Here is a 17,121-nt window from a genome sequence, read left to right on the forward strand (position 1 = left end):
AATGACGACTTTCTGAACTATTACAGTTTACGACGTTCACATTTTGCACTGAAAAAATAAAGTTCAGAAAATTATATTGTTAGCATGTATAATCCATTTAGAATGGGAGGATAGTTTGGTACTTGCCCTGAGAAATGCATCTAGGGCTCCATTTTCCATGAATTCTATTACAATCATGACTGGTTTTCCTAAAATTAAAAAAAAAAAGCTATTTTAGAAGCAGTCACCTAAACATCACTGTTATTCTCTCTTACCCCAGATAAAACACTTACTGTTCTTTTGAAGGACTCAGTGGGTGAGATCTGAGTGTTACAATGTTTCTAGTGTTGCCGCTAACCATAAAAAGTCATTAAGTCTGCATGGAATATGTTCGTGATTCAAAAAATTAAATCGCACAAATAAAGCCATGATATTCTTTTGACTCCAGCTTTGTGAAAAATATTCCAAGAAAATGACAAGCTATATAAAATGTAAAGATTAAACAGTATCACTTTTATGGCTTTGAAACTAAATGAAAATATCTATCCATCTCTCAAGCTACCTATCAGATTTATTCTTCAACTCCTAATCCTGAATACATTTTTTTTCCTGAGGTGGTAGCATAAAAGAGGAATTGTTTTAATTGGTTATACACCAAAATAAAATTCATTTTGAACATTATGTTAATAATGTTTTTTATTATTATTATATATGCAATGACACTACTTTCCCTCACTCAGTTCATTTGCTAAATGAAATATATATACCAATATATACCTCTTGTAACAACCCCTTCCAAATGCACAACGTTTGGGTGGTCAAATTGTCCCATGATGCTTGCTTCACATAAGAAGTCTCTCCTCTGTTTTTCTGTGTAACCAACTTTGAGGGTTTTTATGGCTACTGCGACATCTCTTTTCCCTGGAAGCTTCAGACGACCACTGCAGACTTCTCCAAATTCTCCTTAAGTAACAGAACAAGCAGGCATATTTTAATTCCAGAAATATTTTTTTTTCTGTCAAAGTAAATGCATTAAAATTTTAAAAGTACTTAAATATTTTCCTAAATACTTTGCAAAACTTTCTAACTTACATTGAAAACATTCCTATAGATTGGTCATTCTATTTTCCAGTCACAATGAAGTTGTTTATGAAAAGACTGGCATAAGTGAAATTGAAATGTGAAGATTCATTTTTGCCCACTCATAGAAATTAAGCTTTACTGAGCTGCTACACAAACTTTTTTTTTTTTAATTGGATTAACAAAAACTCAGAGTGAACATTTAGATTTGAAAGTTTCTGTATAATTGTATACCACCTTCTAAAGTATTAGAACACATAAGCAAATTCTAAATCTTTCTTCTGCTTTTTTGGTTTGAGAAGTAAAATTAAAAAAAATTTAAAAGTCTGGAATTCATATGCACCATGTCTGCTAAATTTAAGGGACTTGGATCCAAAACTGTATAATTATTCTGAAAATATATTGTACATACCAAATATATTTTCTTTAAATAATTCATAAATATTAACTTTCTATATGGAATTAAATAGTACCATAGCTAACATAACTACAAATACAAGAAAAAAAAAAAAAACAGAAAAATATGAAAGCTTTGCAAGAAGATAGTAAGTCAAGTAGGAGGAAATGTATATTCCAGCAAAATTCAGGAACATTCTGATCTTTTTAATACCAAGACATTTATTGAACAGGGCAGAACTTAGCTTATAATAGAGCTATATCTTTAAAATCCAACAGAAAACCAAATATATAGAGATTCTCTGTGTCACGTGCTTCTTTTTTGCTTTTTTCTTAAGATTTCATAAACAAGTACAGCCTCACTGCTTCTAACAGTTTAGGTAAATGCAAAAATTTTATACTTGAGGTATAATTATTTGCCTGTCATTATGATGTATGACTTTCGATCTTGTCTAAAAGGAACAACCAAACAAGGAAGCTACAACAGCCTTACCTGCACCAATCACACGCTCAATTTTAATACAGGAGGCATCTAGCTCCTTGGCGAATTGATGGACAGCTCTATTTGGGTCCTCATAGGTTTCAGGGTCAATGTAGGTTTTGGTGCCTGGAAATTTAACTGTAATGATGTAAGAAAGCATGACTGTGATGAAGCAAAGCACTTATTGTGCAGTCAGCCCAGGAATTTCATTATGCAGAGTGCTCCTTGGAACAGTGAACTTGCTTCCACATCACCTGATTCACAGTAGTTTTAACAGACTACTTCAGTGTGCTGGCGCCTAGGTATTATCTGCAAGCTTCTAGGTAACATAGGATCCAGCTCATGGGTTACTAACCAAACTGCTTTTCCAGTAAATCAGCAAAAGACATCCACAAAATTCTCTGTTATGCCTCTTATCAGACTGGAGGTTTAATTTAATTCACTGCTATCATGGCATAGTTCAAGCCATATCGAGGTTTGTAATGGACTTAGAAACACATTTGTAAATCTATCAGTCAGTCAATCAATCAAATTAATACACTGGGAAAAGAAGACATTTCATTTACAGGTAACCTACTACACTGACAGCAATATTAAAAAACATTTAGACACCTTACTTATTTTTTTGATTTATTTTATAAAGACCAACCATTGTTGACATATACATAAAATTAATACAGGATGTAAGGGATTGCTATCACAGAATCAAGGAGAAATCTACTAAAGACACAGTTTCATCTTCACCTTGAATAGAGGCCAGATATACAGGGTGCAGAGTAAAGTTAGAAAATTCACAATATTTCTGGGATCTGCTAACCAAGTATGACATCACTTTGAAAGAGGAATGGTTTATATAAACTTTCAGTTATACGGCTCTGGAAGATCTTAACTGCCACAAAGAGGTAGCCAATATGCCTCACAAAAGGTAGTCAAAATCCAAACAACATAGAATCATCTTAAAAGTCAAAATCTTCTTTAAATGCACCCAGAAGCATGCAGGTAACAGATAATGCTATGTCAACTTTAAATCAAATTCAATTACAATAATATATTCCAAATGTAATCATTTGGTTAAAGACAAAGATAAGATAGATAAGCATATATTTGGTTATATTAATGCAACGAAAAAAGTTACACTACGTCCTCAAAAAAAAACTTTATTGTTTTTAACAAAGCCACTGAACAGTCTTTTCATTAAATCTTACTATTCGGAGAACAATATATTTCTTTTACACTGCTGCCTAACTGTGCTTATGTCATCACATCAAATTAAAATTATATATATATTTTTAAAATAAACACATAACAAACAAAAAGCAGAATGTATAAAGGAAAATGGGATTTAAAAATCTTGATTTATTCTGTTGTAGTTGATTGTCCAAAATTGATTGTCTTAAACAATTATTGTTACAGTTTATAAAACTGACAGATGCTCGTTTGTTACTAAAGCTGAACATGAAAAAAACAAAAACAACACAAGAAGAAAAGAGAGAGGGGATAGGAAGAGAAAAGAGAGAAGGAGTACAGGGAAAAGAGGGGAAAGAGAAAAAGAGAGAAGGGAAAAAAACAATAGGTTAACCTCCTAGATCGGTAGGCAGATGGAGAATGAGCCATCTTCTCCCTTTTCATTCTCTCTTTCTTTCTTTCTTTCATTTTTTTAAAATTTTATTTTGTGATCAGGGAGCTAGATTGGAGGTAACCTTCTGCATCTCAAATGGGTCTCTGATGGTTCTTTATTCAAGCTGTCATAAAACATTTTGACAAGCCAGAGCTATTTTGGCATAAAAACATGAAATACTGCCCGGCTTGGATTCGAAAGCCATTGTTAGAAGAAATGGTAGGAGGAAACAAAATGTAAATTGGAATTGCTTCACTAAACTCCTCCATTGTGTTTATATCTTTAGATGTAGCACTTGGGGCCATAGAGGGTTGAGAGATCTGATACAAATGACTGGACATTCTATTAAATTCAGCGCTCTAAAAGCTAGTTAAATGGTTGCTTTCAGGTTTCTGTAAAAATTCAATCTGGTGTTTTAGCACCTAGGAAAATTGTCTGGATACTATAAGGAATAAAAGGACACCAACTTGTAAATAGCTGGTGACCACAATGTTGTATTTCTGTATTTTAGATAACAGTCATAAAATCAAGTAAAATGGCTGGTTCCCATCAAATGACAGGAAAATATACCTTGTAAAAAAGATGATTCAAAAATATCAAGCATTTACCAATATATGATACATTAAGAGGACTTTATTATTATTGTTTTAAAATAATGGATGTTTTAAAATAAGAAAAACACTGACATGATTTCCAAATATTCCAGTCTGTTGCGTATCCAAATTTCAGAGCTGAGCTTCCCTGTGTTTTAATATTTCATTTACATTTCTCATAAAAGTTCAATATCTTAAAACCACGATTGATATTTATCTCTACAGATGAAAAATGTTTATATATAACAAGCTTATCATACCTATGCTAGAAAGTAATACATGCAGCCATATTTTTTCTAATTATAAATCGAATGTCAAATGTGAAAAAATTAATGGCATCAAAATATTAAAACTGAGTGATGACACTTAAGCATAAGGCTATCCTACAAGTTTTGGATGAGCCAAGTTTCCATTTACCTTCTGCATTAGCTTGTAAGTTAACAGCAAATAAACTAAAATGTATTTGATAACTTTGGGATGTCTCAGATATATTCAATAAAAGAGAAGGAAAGTGACAGAGATTAAGATAATATTAAATGATTTGCTATCAAATTATTCACATATGAGTAGGATCAGGGATTCTGGGAACTGGAGTCTTATGTTACTTTACTATATACATTATATACTAGAATTGAGGCATTCAAGTTTTGATCTTCTCCTTCCTGTCTAGGGAAGTGTTAAAAATATTCTCTCATGTAAGAAAGAGAAAAAAAAAAGTAATCTCCACTTTTTCTGTATATCCTCTAGCTATAAACTACCTATGGCATTCTCATCACAGAGGCTTAGTCACAGGGAAAATCACTATTAAATTAGCAAAAGGAAGCTCTGTCTTGGGAGTATCAGATAACCCGAGGGGGTGGCAGTATCACATATCTAGAGGTGGATCCAAGTTTCGTGAGGCTTGAATCTTAATTTGGGATACCATCCTCAAGAAAAAGAATATACAATTAATAATACCTACAAAATTGCTGGGGCCCCTCCCAGGGCCTTGGAATGAACCTGTGGAAGTGAGGGGTCCTGAAGCTTAAACCTCATGAGCTACAGGATAAAGCCACCTCTGAGCATACCTTCTGCTTTAATTTGTTGTGTCCTACAGGCCCATCCTGACTTCAGCAGTTGGATTTTTCTGGAAATTCATATTCAGTCTGGATATATATTATGTTAAACTACTTTTCTTTTGAAAACTAAAGTCAAGGTAATTGTTGACTCACCAAACAAAAACATATTGAAGAAACTTAAGAATGATTTAACAAATAACATTTACGATTTGTATCTTTAAACCAGACATTGTAAGGTTTTTTTTTTTTTTTTTTTTTTAAAGAATCATGAGGAAATTCTAAAGTGGATTTTAAATTCTTAATTGATGCTTAGGTATTTTTGTGACTTGAGGATGCTTACATGACAATATTTTCTTAGATATTGGCATAAGAATCTGATATATAAGACAATGAAAGATTTAGTTTTATGGCCTTTATAGGAAATGTATCCATGCATGAGAAAAATCAATAAAGATTATGCTTACCAGGAAAAATAATAAATAAATTTGTTCTCAGTATTTTCAAGTATTAAAAATAAGAATAATGAGTTTGGGTGAGAATATCATTAGTTCTGAAATCAACTGATTGTTAGGTTTACACTTTGCCTGCATGGAGTAATGTTAACATTTGCTTGCATGACTCTCATCTTTATTTGCCATCCACCTTGTAGTCGGAATTGACTCGAGGGCACTGGGGTGGGGTTGGACCTTGTAACAAGAGTAACATTAATGCAGATAGGCATCTATTTTCTTAGGGTCTCTAAGCTCTCTACTGGATATGGTCTCTAAAATGAATATTTAAGAATCAGGTGATCTATATGCACAGGAAAACTTCACAGGATTGAATCCCATTATCACACTATTTATGTCCCATGAAATATCTAGTAGTAACAGATGATTTACAGTAGCTGAAGAGAAAGAGGCTTCAGCTCAGTCTTTCATGGTAGCTTCACTTATTAGATGAAACAAAGGGCCTAGCCTTCTAATTTGAGGTAGTTTCTTAGCTAGAACATGGGCACATGCAACATTTAATGGATTATTATTATGATGGGATGAAACACTTGGGCAAAGTTTGCAAAAGGAAAAATTGTGACAGAAAAACACCTGGATATCCTGCGGGTACATTAAAATTTCTTATGAGAGATTACATTTCTGAATTTGTTTTTAATTCACATGATTTTCATTCTAAAAATCTTATCTTAGATATGCTTCAAAATGCTTTAAATCAACATTTTGAGCTCATTATTTAACGTCAAGAATAATGCATTAGGAATTTTTTCATGCCAATACTAACAACCAGATTTCTGCAGTAATTGGGGTATATAATAATAAAGAAAAGCCAAACACTTACAATGAAAGTAAAGTTCTTCATCCCCTTCTTGGTCAGCTTTGCTATAACCACAGTGCCTGGGGAAAAAAAGAAAAGGAAAATGAATGTGTGACAATCAATGAATGTATTTTAAATTCTGTATGATGTACAGTACTTATCTAATAACATGCTAGTTAGAGCCATAAAAAAAAAAAACACAAAAATGTCCTGTCCACAGTAACTCATTTAATAATTATACAGCACTTCATATGATATAAAAATGCCCAGAAAACAAAGTTTTCTTTAGGACAAAACAACAGGAACTTTTTTTGTGGATTTGGACTTATCAATGAATAAATATTTGCTTAAAATTTTTCTACAAAAAAAAAAAAAGATTTTAAATGACTGCTACCAACTTTTATTTCAATAGCTAGAGCAGTAAATCTTTCCCTAGGTATCCTGAACGCTTATTATGAAAACAAAACAATCTAACTCTGAATATAACTAATAATGATTCACCCAATAGCAAATATAATACTCACTCCCCTTAAACCAAGGGCAGTAACCAAGCTCAAATTGTATTTTGATCTTGAGAGAATGCCAACTTACTGACTGATAATGATTAATATCAGATAAAGAATGTTTTCATTTAGTATTTAAAATTATAATGTACAATAAATAATAAACCTGTTGTTGCTGAGTCAATTAAATAATATGATGAGATAATTCTGAAAATCAATAAATTTTATGTCAAATATTACAAAAACTTTGTCTTTTACCTTCTTCCAATAATGAAGCCAAAAACCATGAACACCAAAATGATGGTCCCTGCCACAGCAACCACAGCTATTATAATAACGGGATTCTGTTCACTGGAGACAGCTGTAGCTGTAAAGAGAGGAAAGAGGTTCTAAAACTCTCAACATCATGCAAGCACTTGAGAGGTACATAAAATGTTATAAATAAAACTTCTGTATTCTATTTAGTTAACAACTAATTTTAAATAAATGCATATACTATAATACTAATTTAAAAGAATGTTTATTTTGTGCATTTTAAAGAAGTGGTAAAGAAAAGATTTTCATTCATTTTACATTTCTCATATATATACACACGCAAAACCAAAAACCCATTGTCATCAAGTCGATTCCAACTCATAGTGACCCCTAAAGGACAGAGCAGAACTGCCCCATAGGGTTTCCAAGGTTGTAAATCTTTACGGAAGCAGATGAGCACACCTTTCCCCTGCAGAGCAGCTGGTGGGTTCCAAACACCAAGCTTCTTGGTTAGCGGCCTGGTGCTTTAACCACTGTACCGCCTGATGTATATGTATCTCCCTAACGAGTGCCTTATTGAGTGATTATTAAAAAAAAAAAAAGAGTGATTATACTCCTGCTTAATTGTTGGAAACATCATTATGAATCAAGAGATAGAGATATTTGATCTGGAATTGCTATTAATTCCCTGTTTGCTGCTCAGCAAGGTATCTGATTCGTCCATGTCTGTTTATCTGCTACGTAAAATAGGAACCAAAATATATACCTTGTGTATTTTTCAAAGTACCTTAATATACACTAAATGTTTATCTCTCATATCATCAATATAAAGTAAAAAGCAGTATATAATCCTAGTAAAGCATCAATAATTTTTCATCTACCATAATTCAGGAATAAGATGAGCAGAATCATTTAGGTTAATTTCTACGAAGTATACAGTAAACAGTGCTAACCTATTTACGAAAGAGAAAACTTTCTGCAAGTACTTTGAAAAAACAACTTAATCGTAGGCACTTCCTGGACAAAACTAAACGATCCTTCTATGCTTATTAAGGTGAGTCTAGCTGGACCTTCATGAGATTCTAGCTGGAAACAAGTATATGTTTGCATGTCCTTTAAAGCGGCTTCTGGTCCAGATTCTTAGTTAAGTCACATGGCTTCATCACTTCCACTCTGCCAGAGTAGTTAAGTTTTACTTATAAGTTAATTCATAATTATCATATTTCCCCTAGAGTATTGTATTTTCCATACCAGTATGGATATCACAGAGTAATCAAAGGCACATGAAACAACAAAAACGTATATTCCAATTCCAATAAATGACTCAGTTGGAAATATTCTACACTATACAATGCCAAAGTAACATAGTTTGATTACTTCTAAATCAACAGCTATAATCTTTAATTTAAAGCAGAATGGAAAATACTGCTGCTTCTTGGTGGTGGCAAGGGACTGGGTCTCTAGAGAAGTAAAGTATACACAGGTAGAGTAAGTCTTACCACAATAGGCAGTGTGGAGTTTTGTTTGTTTTCCTCTGATTAAACTTTCTGTATTTTATCTATTTCTGTTCCTTTTGACAAATTATCTCTAATTTTGTATACCTATAGTAAACAATCACTCAATTTTTGAAATAGTGAAAATAGCTCTGATTTAAATAGTTTCTGACCAAAGGTATTATATGTAATGCCAAAATCAGCACTGCTGATTTGCTCCCTAAGGGGGCTAAACAAGGATTTAAAAAAAAAAAAAAATTGAGAGAGAGAAAAAAGAAGGAAAACGATTTTCAAGCTTTAATTTCTGAATTATAGCCTATTACCATCCAATAGAAAAGAGATGACTTCACATATTTTTTTAATTTTATCTTTTTGTTTTTGTTGTTGTTTTTATCTACCTTTTATATATATTAAGTGAGAAAAAAACAATGGAAGAGTTCTGTTCCTGAGGAAGGAAAAAATTATTCTCATATGTGTAGAAATTATTTCCATTCCATCGATGTGTCCCATGGGTCTAATTCTTTGCCTGTCTTTGTCTCAGTCATTACCTTAGTTTCAGAAATAGAACAACAATGAGAACACTGAACTCAGGTGAACGATGAAGTATAATTTTGTGTTTATGTGTTTCTATGCGCTCCTTGGAAACTCTGTGGGGCAGTTCTACCCTGTCCTATAGGGTCCCTATGAGTCGAAATCGACTCGACGGCACTGGGTTTTTTGGGTTTATATATAGTTAGAACTGAGAGGGATGGAAAAAGATGTCACAGCATCTACTTCTTTTGAGATAGTCAGAGACACATTTTAATCTTTCTGCAGTCAAAATTTATGTTAATATTTCCAGATATTTCATGGGTAATATATTTTAAAATGCAAAATCACCATAATTTGATTATAATTTTTATAAAAACACTAGATTTGACTCTGAGTAGATGGGGAATTTAGGATGTTTGTGTAATGGAATAGTTAACTTCTTTCTCAACAGTTCTCAGGAGACTTCTCCTGGGTCACATCTTCCGTCTTGCCCTGCTCCCCCGGGCATTGAGTCACTGTTCCTGGACACTCTCAAAGCATTGGGTGGTGTACTCTACCAGAGCTTACCTGTATATTTATAAATTATGCACAGATCTCTCTCTTTCACTAAACTTTAAACTAAGAGTAACGTGTTATGTCTCTGCACATTCCTGATTTTTAGCACAGTGACTTTACTATATCAGTGGTTCTCAAAGGGTGATCTGTGAACCCCCCAGGGTCCTCAAGAACTTTCCAGAGGCTCCTGAAGGTTAAAACTATTTTCACATGATATAAAGATGTCATTTGCCTTTGTCACTCTCAGTTACTCATGAGTGCACAGTGGAGTTTTCCAGAGGTTACACGACATATGATGGCATCAAGATTCTAATGGCTAATGAAATGTATGCTGTGTGTTCCATGTTTGAAAAGATTCTCAGCTTTAATTCATAATGTGGTAAAGACTGATGGAAATAACCCACATAAATAAAATTTCTTTGGGCTTCTCAGTAATTTTTACATTATAAAGTGTTCCTAAGACCAAAAAGTTTGAGAACAGCTGTGCTACACAATAACAGCTGGCATTTATTGAGACTTTCCATGTGCTAAGCACTGTAAAAAAAACAAAAACAAAACACTGTACTTAGCACTTAATCCACATTAGTTTATTTAATCCTTAGAATACCCTCAGAATTGGGTACCGCTATCCTAGCAATTAGGGTACAGAGAAGTAGCTCATCTAAAGTCACCAAGCTGAACATGGCACAGCTGAGATTTTAAACCAGGCGTATGTCTGTCAACACTGACTGATACTGATAGTCTGGCTTGTTTTTATGACTGAAGCATTCATTAATTGCTTATTAGTTGGGTGCTTCATAATAGGCACTGGCAAGACAAGTAAGAAAAAGAGATATAGGCCCTTCTTTGATCAAGTTTATATTTCACAGGGGAGAATATTCTTATGATAAAAGATCACTAAATTCTCTCTAATTCAAAAGTTCCATTTTATAACACTCATCTCATGTGGTCATTCAGGTTACACTACATCAACTTAATCTCTTTTAGCCTTAGTTACCTCATTTTAAAAATAATGATAAAAAATCTATAATCTCAGCATTCAATAAATAATAATTGTCTGTCCAATATTCTCAATTAACAAATTCATGGAAAGGCAAACATTCATTTGGAAAGTTTTTAAACCCGAAGTTCGTACTGATAAGGAAAATTTAGGTACATGTGAGATAACAAACTGATGTTTTTAACCTAAGTTTAAACTCTTCACTGGAGCAGGAAAACACAGTATTTGAAATGCTTTATTATATTAGAAATCATAAGGTAATATCCTGAGATAGGTCAGAATTGAAAACTACTAGAACATATTTTAGCACAAGACTCACTCAAAGGTTTAAAAGTTAAAATTCTAATGTAAAATGTTCCGATGGTTTTGGGGTCACTGAGCCTAGACAGATACTATTATTTTTTGTTTTACATACTCTATTTTAAAATGATAATGACTGCTGTTATTAAATTAATCACACCAAATTATATGACTTTTTTTTCAACTAATGCCTTTTGTGCCTACAAGTCTATACAAATAATTTCTATTTCAAATTAATTTCAACATGTGTCTTATTATTTGTGTTTATGAGACTTTTTAATTTAAAAAATATTGCAAAAAACATTTTGAAAGAGTACTGTTAGCAAACCATTAGTTAATATGAAGAATATTTATCAATTTACTCCACCTTGTAAAAGATCTATACAAACCATTTTCTGAAGGCAAAATAACTCATTGATCAAAATGGTATTAATTTATTTTTAACATTTTTTTAACTGAGGAAAGAAAACTGTATAACATTTTAAAAATTTGTTTTTGAGTGTTTATATAATTCCTTGTTTAGAATTTTGTGAGAACACTACATTGGCAAGGAATGACCAGGTAACAGCTAGGTATACCTTGTGTCTGAACAGTAACATAAGGAGAAATAAAAGTTCCAAAATACAGAAACATCCTGAGACATCAGGCCAGCTAAAGATTAAGCACCAGGGGTATACTAGATGTTCTGAGTCTCCCCTCCAACACCAGATTGGGGCATGAATCCCAAGATATGTCTGCTTATTTGTTATACACTATACTATTTGTTAGGAAGCCCAGGTGGCAAAATAGTTAAGCTCTCAGCTGTTCACCAAAAGGTTGGCAGTTCAAATCCACTCAGTGGCTCCACAGGAGAAAATACTGGAGAACTGCTTCCACGAAGATTACAGCCAAGAAAACCCTATCTGGCAGTTCGGCTCTGTCACATGGGGTCACTATGAGTTGAACATAGACTTGACAGTGCCCAACAACAATATACTATTTGTTATAGTGTGTGTGTATGTGCATAAGTGTACAAATACATGTATACATACTGTGTATACTATGTGCTATGATACTATGTCACATTATAATACATAAAAAATGATAAGGCTTCAAAGATTTGATGACGCTCAATTTTTACTATTTTTAAGCTGAGGGGTAGGCATCAGAATATTCATTGTATTCATTTAATTATTTTTCTTTGTAAAACATATATGCTTCAAATATATTTGTTAGTATATTTAAAATATTTTGTAATGAAATGAATGAAATAAAAATAAATACAAGTCCTAAGATCTTTCTGAAACTCCATTTTTTAAAATCATTGCTAAAGAACAAGTAGCTTAAATTAACAATGCAGGTTCTTAAATATAATCTTTTTCCTGCCCACCCTAGTGTGCATACTGGCCTCATTTGGGGTTTCTGTGAAAGAGAAGCTTTGACTTACAAAAATAGAGTAAGATCATTTTGTAGTCTACAAAAACAGACTATCAACATACAAATTGAATGAGTCCTATTTGTTTATAACTTTACCTTTTCTCTTAAAAATCCCATATGAATTTAAATAAACTAATTTAAATCACAACACAGCTGATCAAAATAGCAAGTTTAAAATTATTATTCTTAATAATCTTTCAAAATGCATATAAAAACTGGTAACTAAAACCAGCTGCTGTTGAGTCAATTCCGAGTCATAGCGACCATATACTTATTTTGATGCAAACCTTCCACAAAGAAAAAAAAATAACCAGAGTTATAAAAAAAAAAAAAAAAAAAAGAGTTATAGAGAGTAAAAATCCAAACCAAACATGGTAATTACCTTCAAACATTTTACCTGTAGCTTCCTCTAGTGTAGCAACATCAAGTCTGGGACTGTAATTTCCATAGCCAGCAGCAGTAAAAGCCCGAATCTGGAAAACATACACTGTTCCTGGTTTCAGATTATTAATAGAGGCTGAAGTGGACTTGGTTTTTACTGTCGAGTAGGTCCGTTCCCTTTGATCCTAGAAACAATATTTACAGGGGATATTTAATTATGATGGCAACCATGCAATTTGACAGCCAATTCTTGCAATTTAATTTAATTTGCTGCATTGTTTTTATAAAGGCTACATTGTACCCTGTGGAATATTATAACATTGAGTTGTTTCTAGGATAATATAAGATGTAAATGGGAAACACATGCCTTTGTTCTATAACTTTCAAAGAGAAATACCTTTGTTAGAACACTTATGATATTTTGAGCATTTGCTTTATTGGTAGAGGGCATAGTGGCAAAAACTATTTAGCCATAATATAATCTAATATTCTATTGGCCAAAGCATGGGTATATCTGTAAAGTCTGTGGGTTAGTAGGGTTTCTTACATCAAAATGTAGGTTTAATTTTCTTCTGAATGTTATTCAGTAAACAAACAAAAAAAGTAAAAATTTAAGAAGGAAGTTAACATCATCACACTGATATATCAACTGTTTTCATTGACATTGCCTTTCTCACAGAAAAAAACACTGGGAAATAACAGTATTATTGAATGTTTTTAAATTAAAACTATTGACATAAAAGTTAAAGTGTCAAAATTCACAGTTTGAGAATATTTTAAATATAACTCAATTCCTTAATTTGTCAGCTGTGGAAACTGAGTCTCAGTTAAAAAAAAAGAAAGAAAGAAAGAAACCCATTGCTTTCAAGTCAATTCTGACTCGTAGAAACCCTACAGGAGAGAGTAGAACTACCCCATAGGGTTACCAATGAGTGGCTGGTGGATTTGAACTGCCAATCTTTTGGTTAGCAGCCGATCTCTTAAGCACTGAGCCACATAGGTCTCCCAGAGTTTTTTTAAATTATAATATTATTTTCATAAGCATCAAATGCATTTTCATATACATTATATATGATAAGCCTAAGAATGAAATACATATAAAAACTCAATCACATAAAAACTCCATCATAATAATATTCAAATGAATCCATATTTAAGGTTTCATTGATATGACTCATAGATTATTTATGAAAAAATATGAAAAACATCATACATTAAAATACACAATTTTAGACCATGTCTTATTGATGCTATAATACATACCTGTGCTCAACTATAAGCATCTGGCAGTAAAACGACTCACTGAAAACTGAAGATGTCAGTCTTGTTTTTACAGTATAATACAGTACAATATAATGCTACGACTCTCTTCTAGTAATTGCCTAATTTGTAAATTTAGTGAAGTAGATACATTCTACTTCTGTTAGTCAAAATAGAAAAGTAGCAATTTGAACTGATTTATTCCAGAGCAATAATTTGCAGAATAGTTATATTGTGAGAAATTTTGTTCACTTACCAGCTAATTTATATATATATATTTTTTTAAACTGTGTTTTATCTGCAAGGAATCTAAATTGCTTTTGAAATCTGATACAATTTCAGGGTGCACTATAACTGTTAGAGTTCACTGGAAAACAGATAAAATAAAAACAACATTTAAACAATAATGCCCTCTGAAACAAATTTGTGGGTTAATAAATATATTTCCTGGTACAAAAATAAGATATTCATAGTATAACTTTGCCCATGAAAGTCATGAATTCATAACAGAAATATAAGAAAATTATATAAACTTAATTTGGACATTAAAATTAACCTTACATTAAACTTTTTTCTTCAAAGAAAAAACACTTGTAAATATTAACAATGTACTGTATGCATTTCAATTTATTCAATCACGTCAATTCAACCCTAAGGTTTTTCCAAAACTGTTAAACTGTTCATGTTGCTGTTGTTAGTTGCCATGGGATTCCAACTCATGGTGACCCCATTTGTGCAGAGTAAAACTGTTCCATAAGTTTTCGAGTATGCTGCTTTTCAGAAGCAGATGGCCAGGTCTGTCTTCCAAGGTACCCCTGAATGGGTTCGAACTCCCAGTCTTTCAGCTAGTAGTCAAACACTTAATAACGTGCACCACACAAGGTTGGTCTCTCTCTCTATATATATGTAAAAAAGTTCTTCAGCTAACTCCGCCAAGCAACAATACCCACTGCTGTCAAGTTAATTTCGACTCATTTGTACCCTATAAGACTGAGTAGAATTGCCCTGTAGGGTTTCTGTAAATCTTTATGGAAGCAGACTGCTATATCTTTCTCCTATGGAGCAGCTGATAGGTTTGAACCGTTGACATTTTGGTTAGCAGCTTAACACTAAACACTCTGCAACCAGGGCTTCTCAATAAGAGGAATACTTATTATTACCATTGAATTGACTCAATAGCAACTGGTGCTGACATTATTACTATTACTGCTAGTAATATACCTACTCCTCACTTATCACTATCTCGTTATCCAACATTTCACATTTATGATGACAGCAAAAAATCTACTATCTGGCTGCTTTGCACATTGAGAACGTACATCTGGCAGTAACGAACACCAAGGTGAGAGGCAAAAGTTACACTGGCCATGATGGTTAAGGTTCTGTGTCAATTTAGGTGGGCTGCCATGTTTCCCGGTGGTTTGGCACATGGGAAATGATGTACTTTGGCAGGTATGAAATGATGTAATTTGGCCATTATATAATGATGTAGTTATCCTCCATTTTGTGGCCTGATGTGGTCATGCTCCATTTTTACATAATGTTGATTTTCACATAATGACCTGGTCTTTGGAACCTAACGGTTTCAATAAGTGAGGAGTGAGTGTAGTAAATTATTATTCTTACTGATAGTTTCAATATCCGAAAACTTGAATCCGGTCTTTCTGTGAAGCGAATTCTAGCTAATGATACCCAAATATCCTTTTTTTTAAAAAAAAGTTTTTCCTCTCTCCATATGGGATAGAAATAAATATACTCATATACTCTGATAGTTCACTATTTACTAAAATTTATCCATTATCTAAGGACATAAAAGGGTCCGTACTTGGATTTTAGCCATACTATCTTTTATGGAGTGAGGGGTGTAAAGAAATGGTGGACATAATTAGTATAACACAAAAATTAAATTTCATAAGAATTTTAAATGAGGGGAAAATGAGAATGGCTGTGCTAAACAATAACAATGACACTGAGACTTTCCTCACTGCTAAATATTGCTAAATTATCTGAGACCATTGTCATTATCACAGTAGTCACATAAATAAATCATTAAGCACTCAAACAGACATACTAAAAGAAATATTTTTCATAAATGAGTTGAGCTGTACAGTTCTGCAGTACTAAAACCTGCTACATCTAATATTATGATATCAAAAATTCAGTAAATATGCTACAAATGGAATATTTTCATTTGTGTAACAGAGATAATATACAGAAATCATAATGGCAGTAGTAATGATCCAGAGAGTCAGGGAGATAGTTTTTAAAAATAGCTACAATTAACTACGAATTCTGAAGTAGCTCCAAATAGTTGGCATAATGACCAACTTTAGTCTAGAGTACAGTAGGATGACGCGAGACAGAGCATATCGTTGTACATTTTGGCTGCTCTTAGCACTTACTTTCTCGTAATACTTGATTTCATATTCGGTGATGACTCCATTGGGATGCTCTGGTTCCTGCCAGGAAAGCTCCACACTCCGTTGCAGCACTCTCTCCTTCATTACTCCGCTCACTTGCGAGGGAGCTGTTTGGACAAGATGTGTCAATAAACAATGAGAAAATTCACTGGATGTCTCAAATCAAATGTCACAACTGATCAGTCCCATGCTGTGCCAGTTTCATTACGGTAAAAGAAAGCACCTTTTCATAGCTCACAATTCAGAAGCTAATGAATATTCAAACAGGACCTTATTACTGTTCATAAACCTTAATAGAAATTTAAATTAAAGTGCAAACAGCAGAAGATAGCATTGTTCAAGTTAGTGAAAAATGGAAACGATGGGGGTAAGAATGACAATTAAACAAGTGAATGCTAATTAAGGCTAGAAAATGTGATTTCAGATTAATCTCCAGCATTAAACTAAGTCCAAATATTTATTTCATATGCGATAGTAATACTTTTTTTTTTAAAGAA

At 32.8% G+C, this 17,121-nt stretch overlaps 1 protein-coding gene across 1 annotated transcript in view; it reads right to left on the reverse strand.

The window, feature by feature from the left end:
* LOC100666884 (ephrin type-A receptor 7) overlaps window positions 1-16,708 on the reverse strand; it is a 31,418-nt gene extending 14,710 nt beyond the window's left edge. Inside the window, exons 1-7 of the mRNA XM_064294737.1 lie at window positions 16,607-16,708; window positions 12,946-13,129; window positions 7,272-7,380; window positions 6,535-6,590; window positions 1,949-2,074; window positions 757-942; window positions 127-188 (exon numbers count right to left, since the gene is read on the reverse strand). Of these exons, the coding sequence (XP_064150807.1) occupies window positions 127-188; window positions 757-942; window positions 1,949-2,074; window positions 6,535-6,590; window positions 7,272-7,380; window positions 12,946-13,129; window positions 16,607-16,708 (825 nt within the window). The remainder of the gene's footprint in view (window positions 1-126; window positions 189-756; window positions 943-1,948; window positions 2,075-6,534; window positions 6,591-7,271; window positions 7,381-12,945; window positions 13,130-16,606) is intronic.
* Between the last annotated feature and the right edge of the window lie 413 nt (window positions 16,709-17,121).

Source organism: Loxodonta africana, chromosome 1, assembly GCF_030014295.1.
Source record: "Loxodonta africana isolate mLoxAfr1 chromosome 1, mLoxAfr1.hap2, whole genome shotgun sequence".
NCBI classification, from domain to species: Eukaryota; Metazoa; Chordata; class Mammalia; order Proboscidea; family Elephantidae; genus Loxodonta; species Loxodonta africana.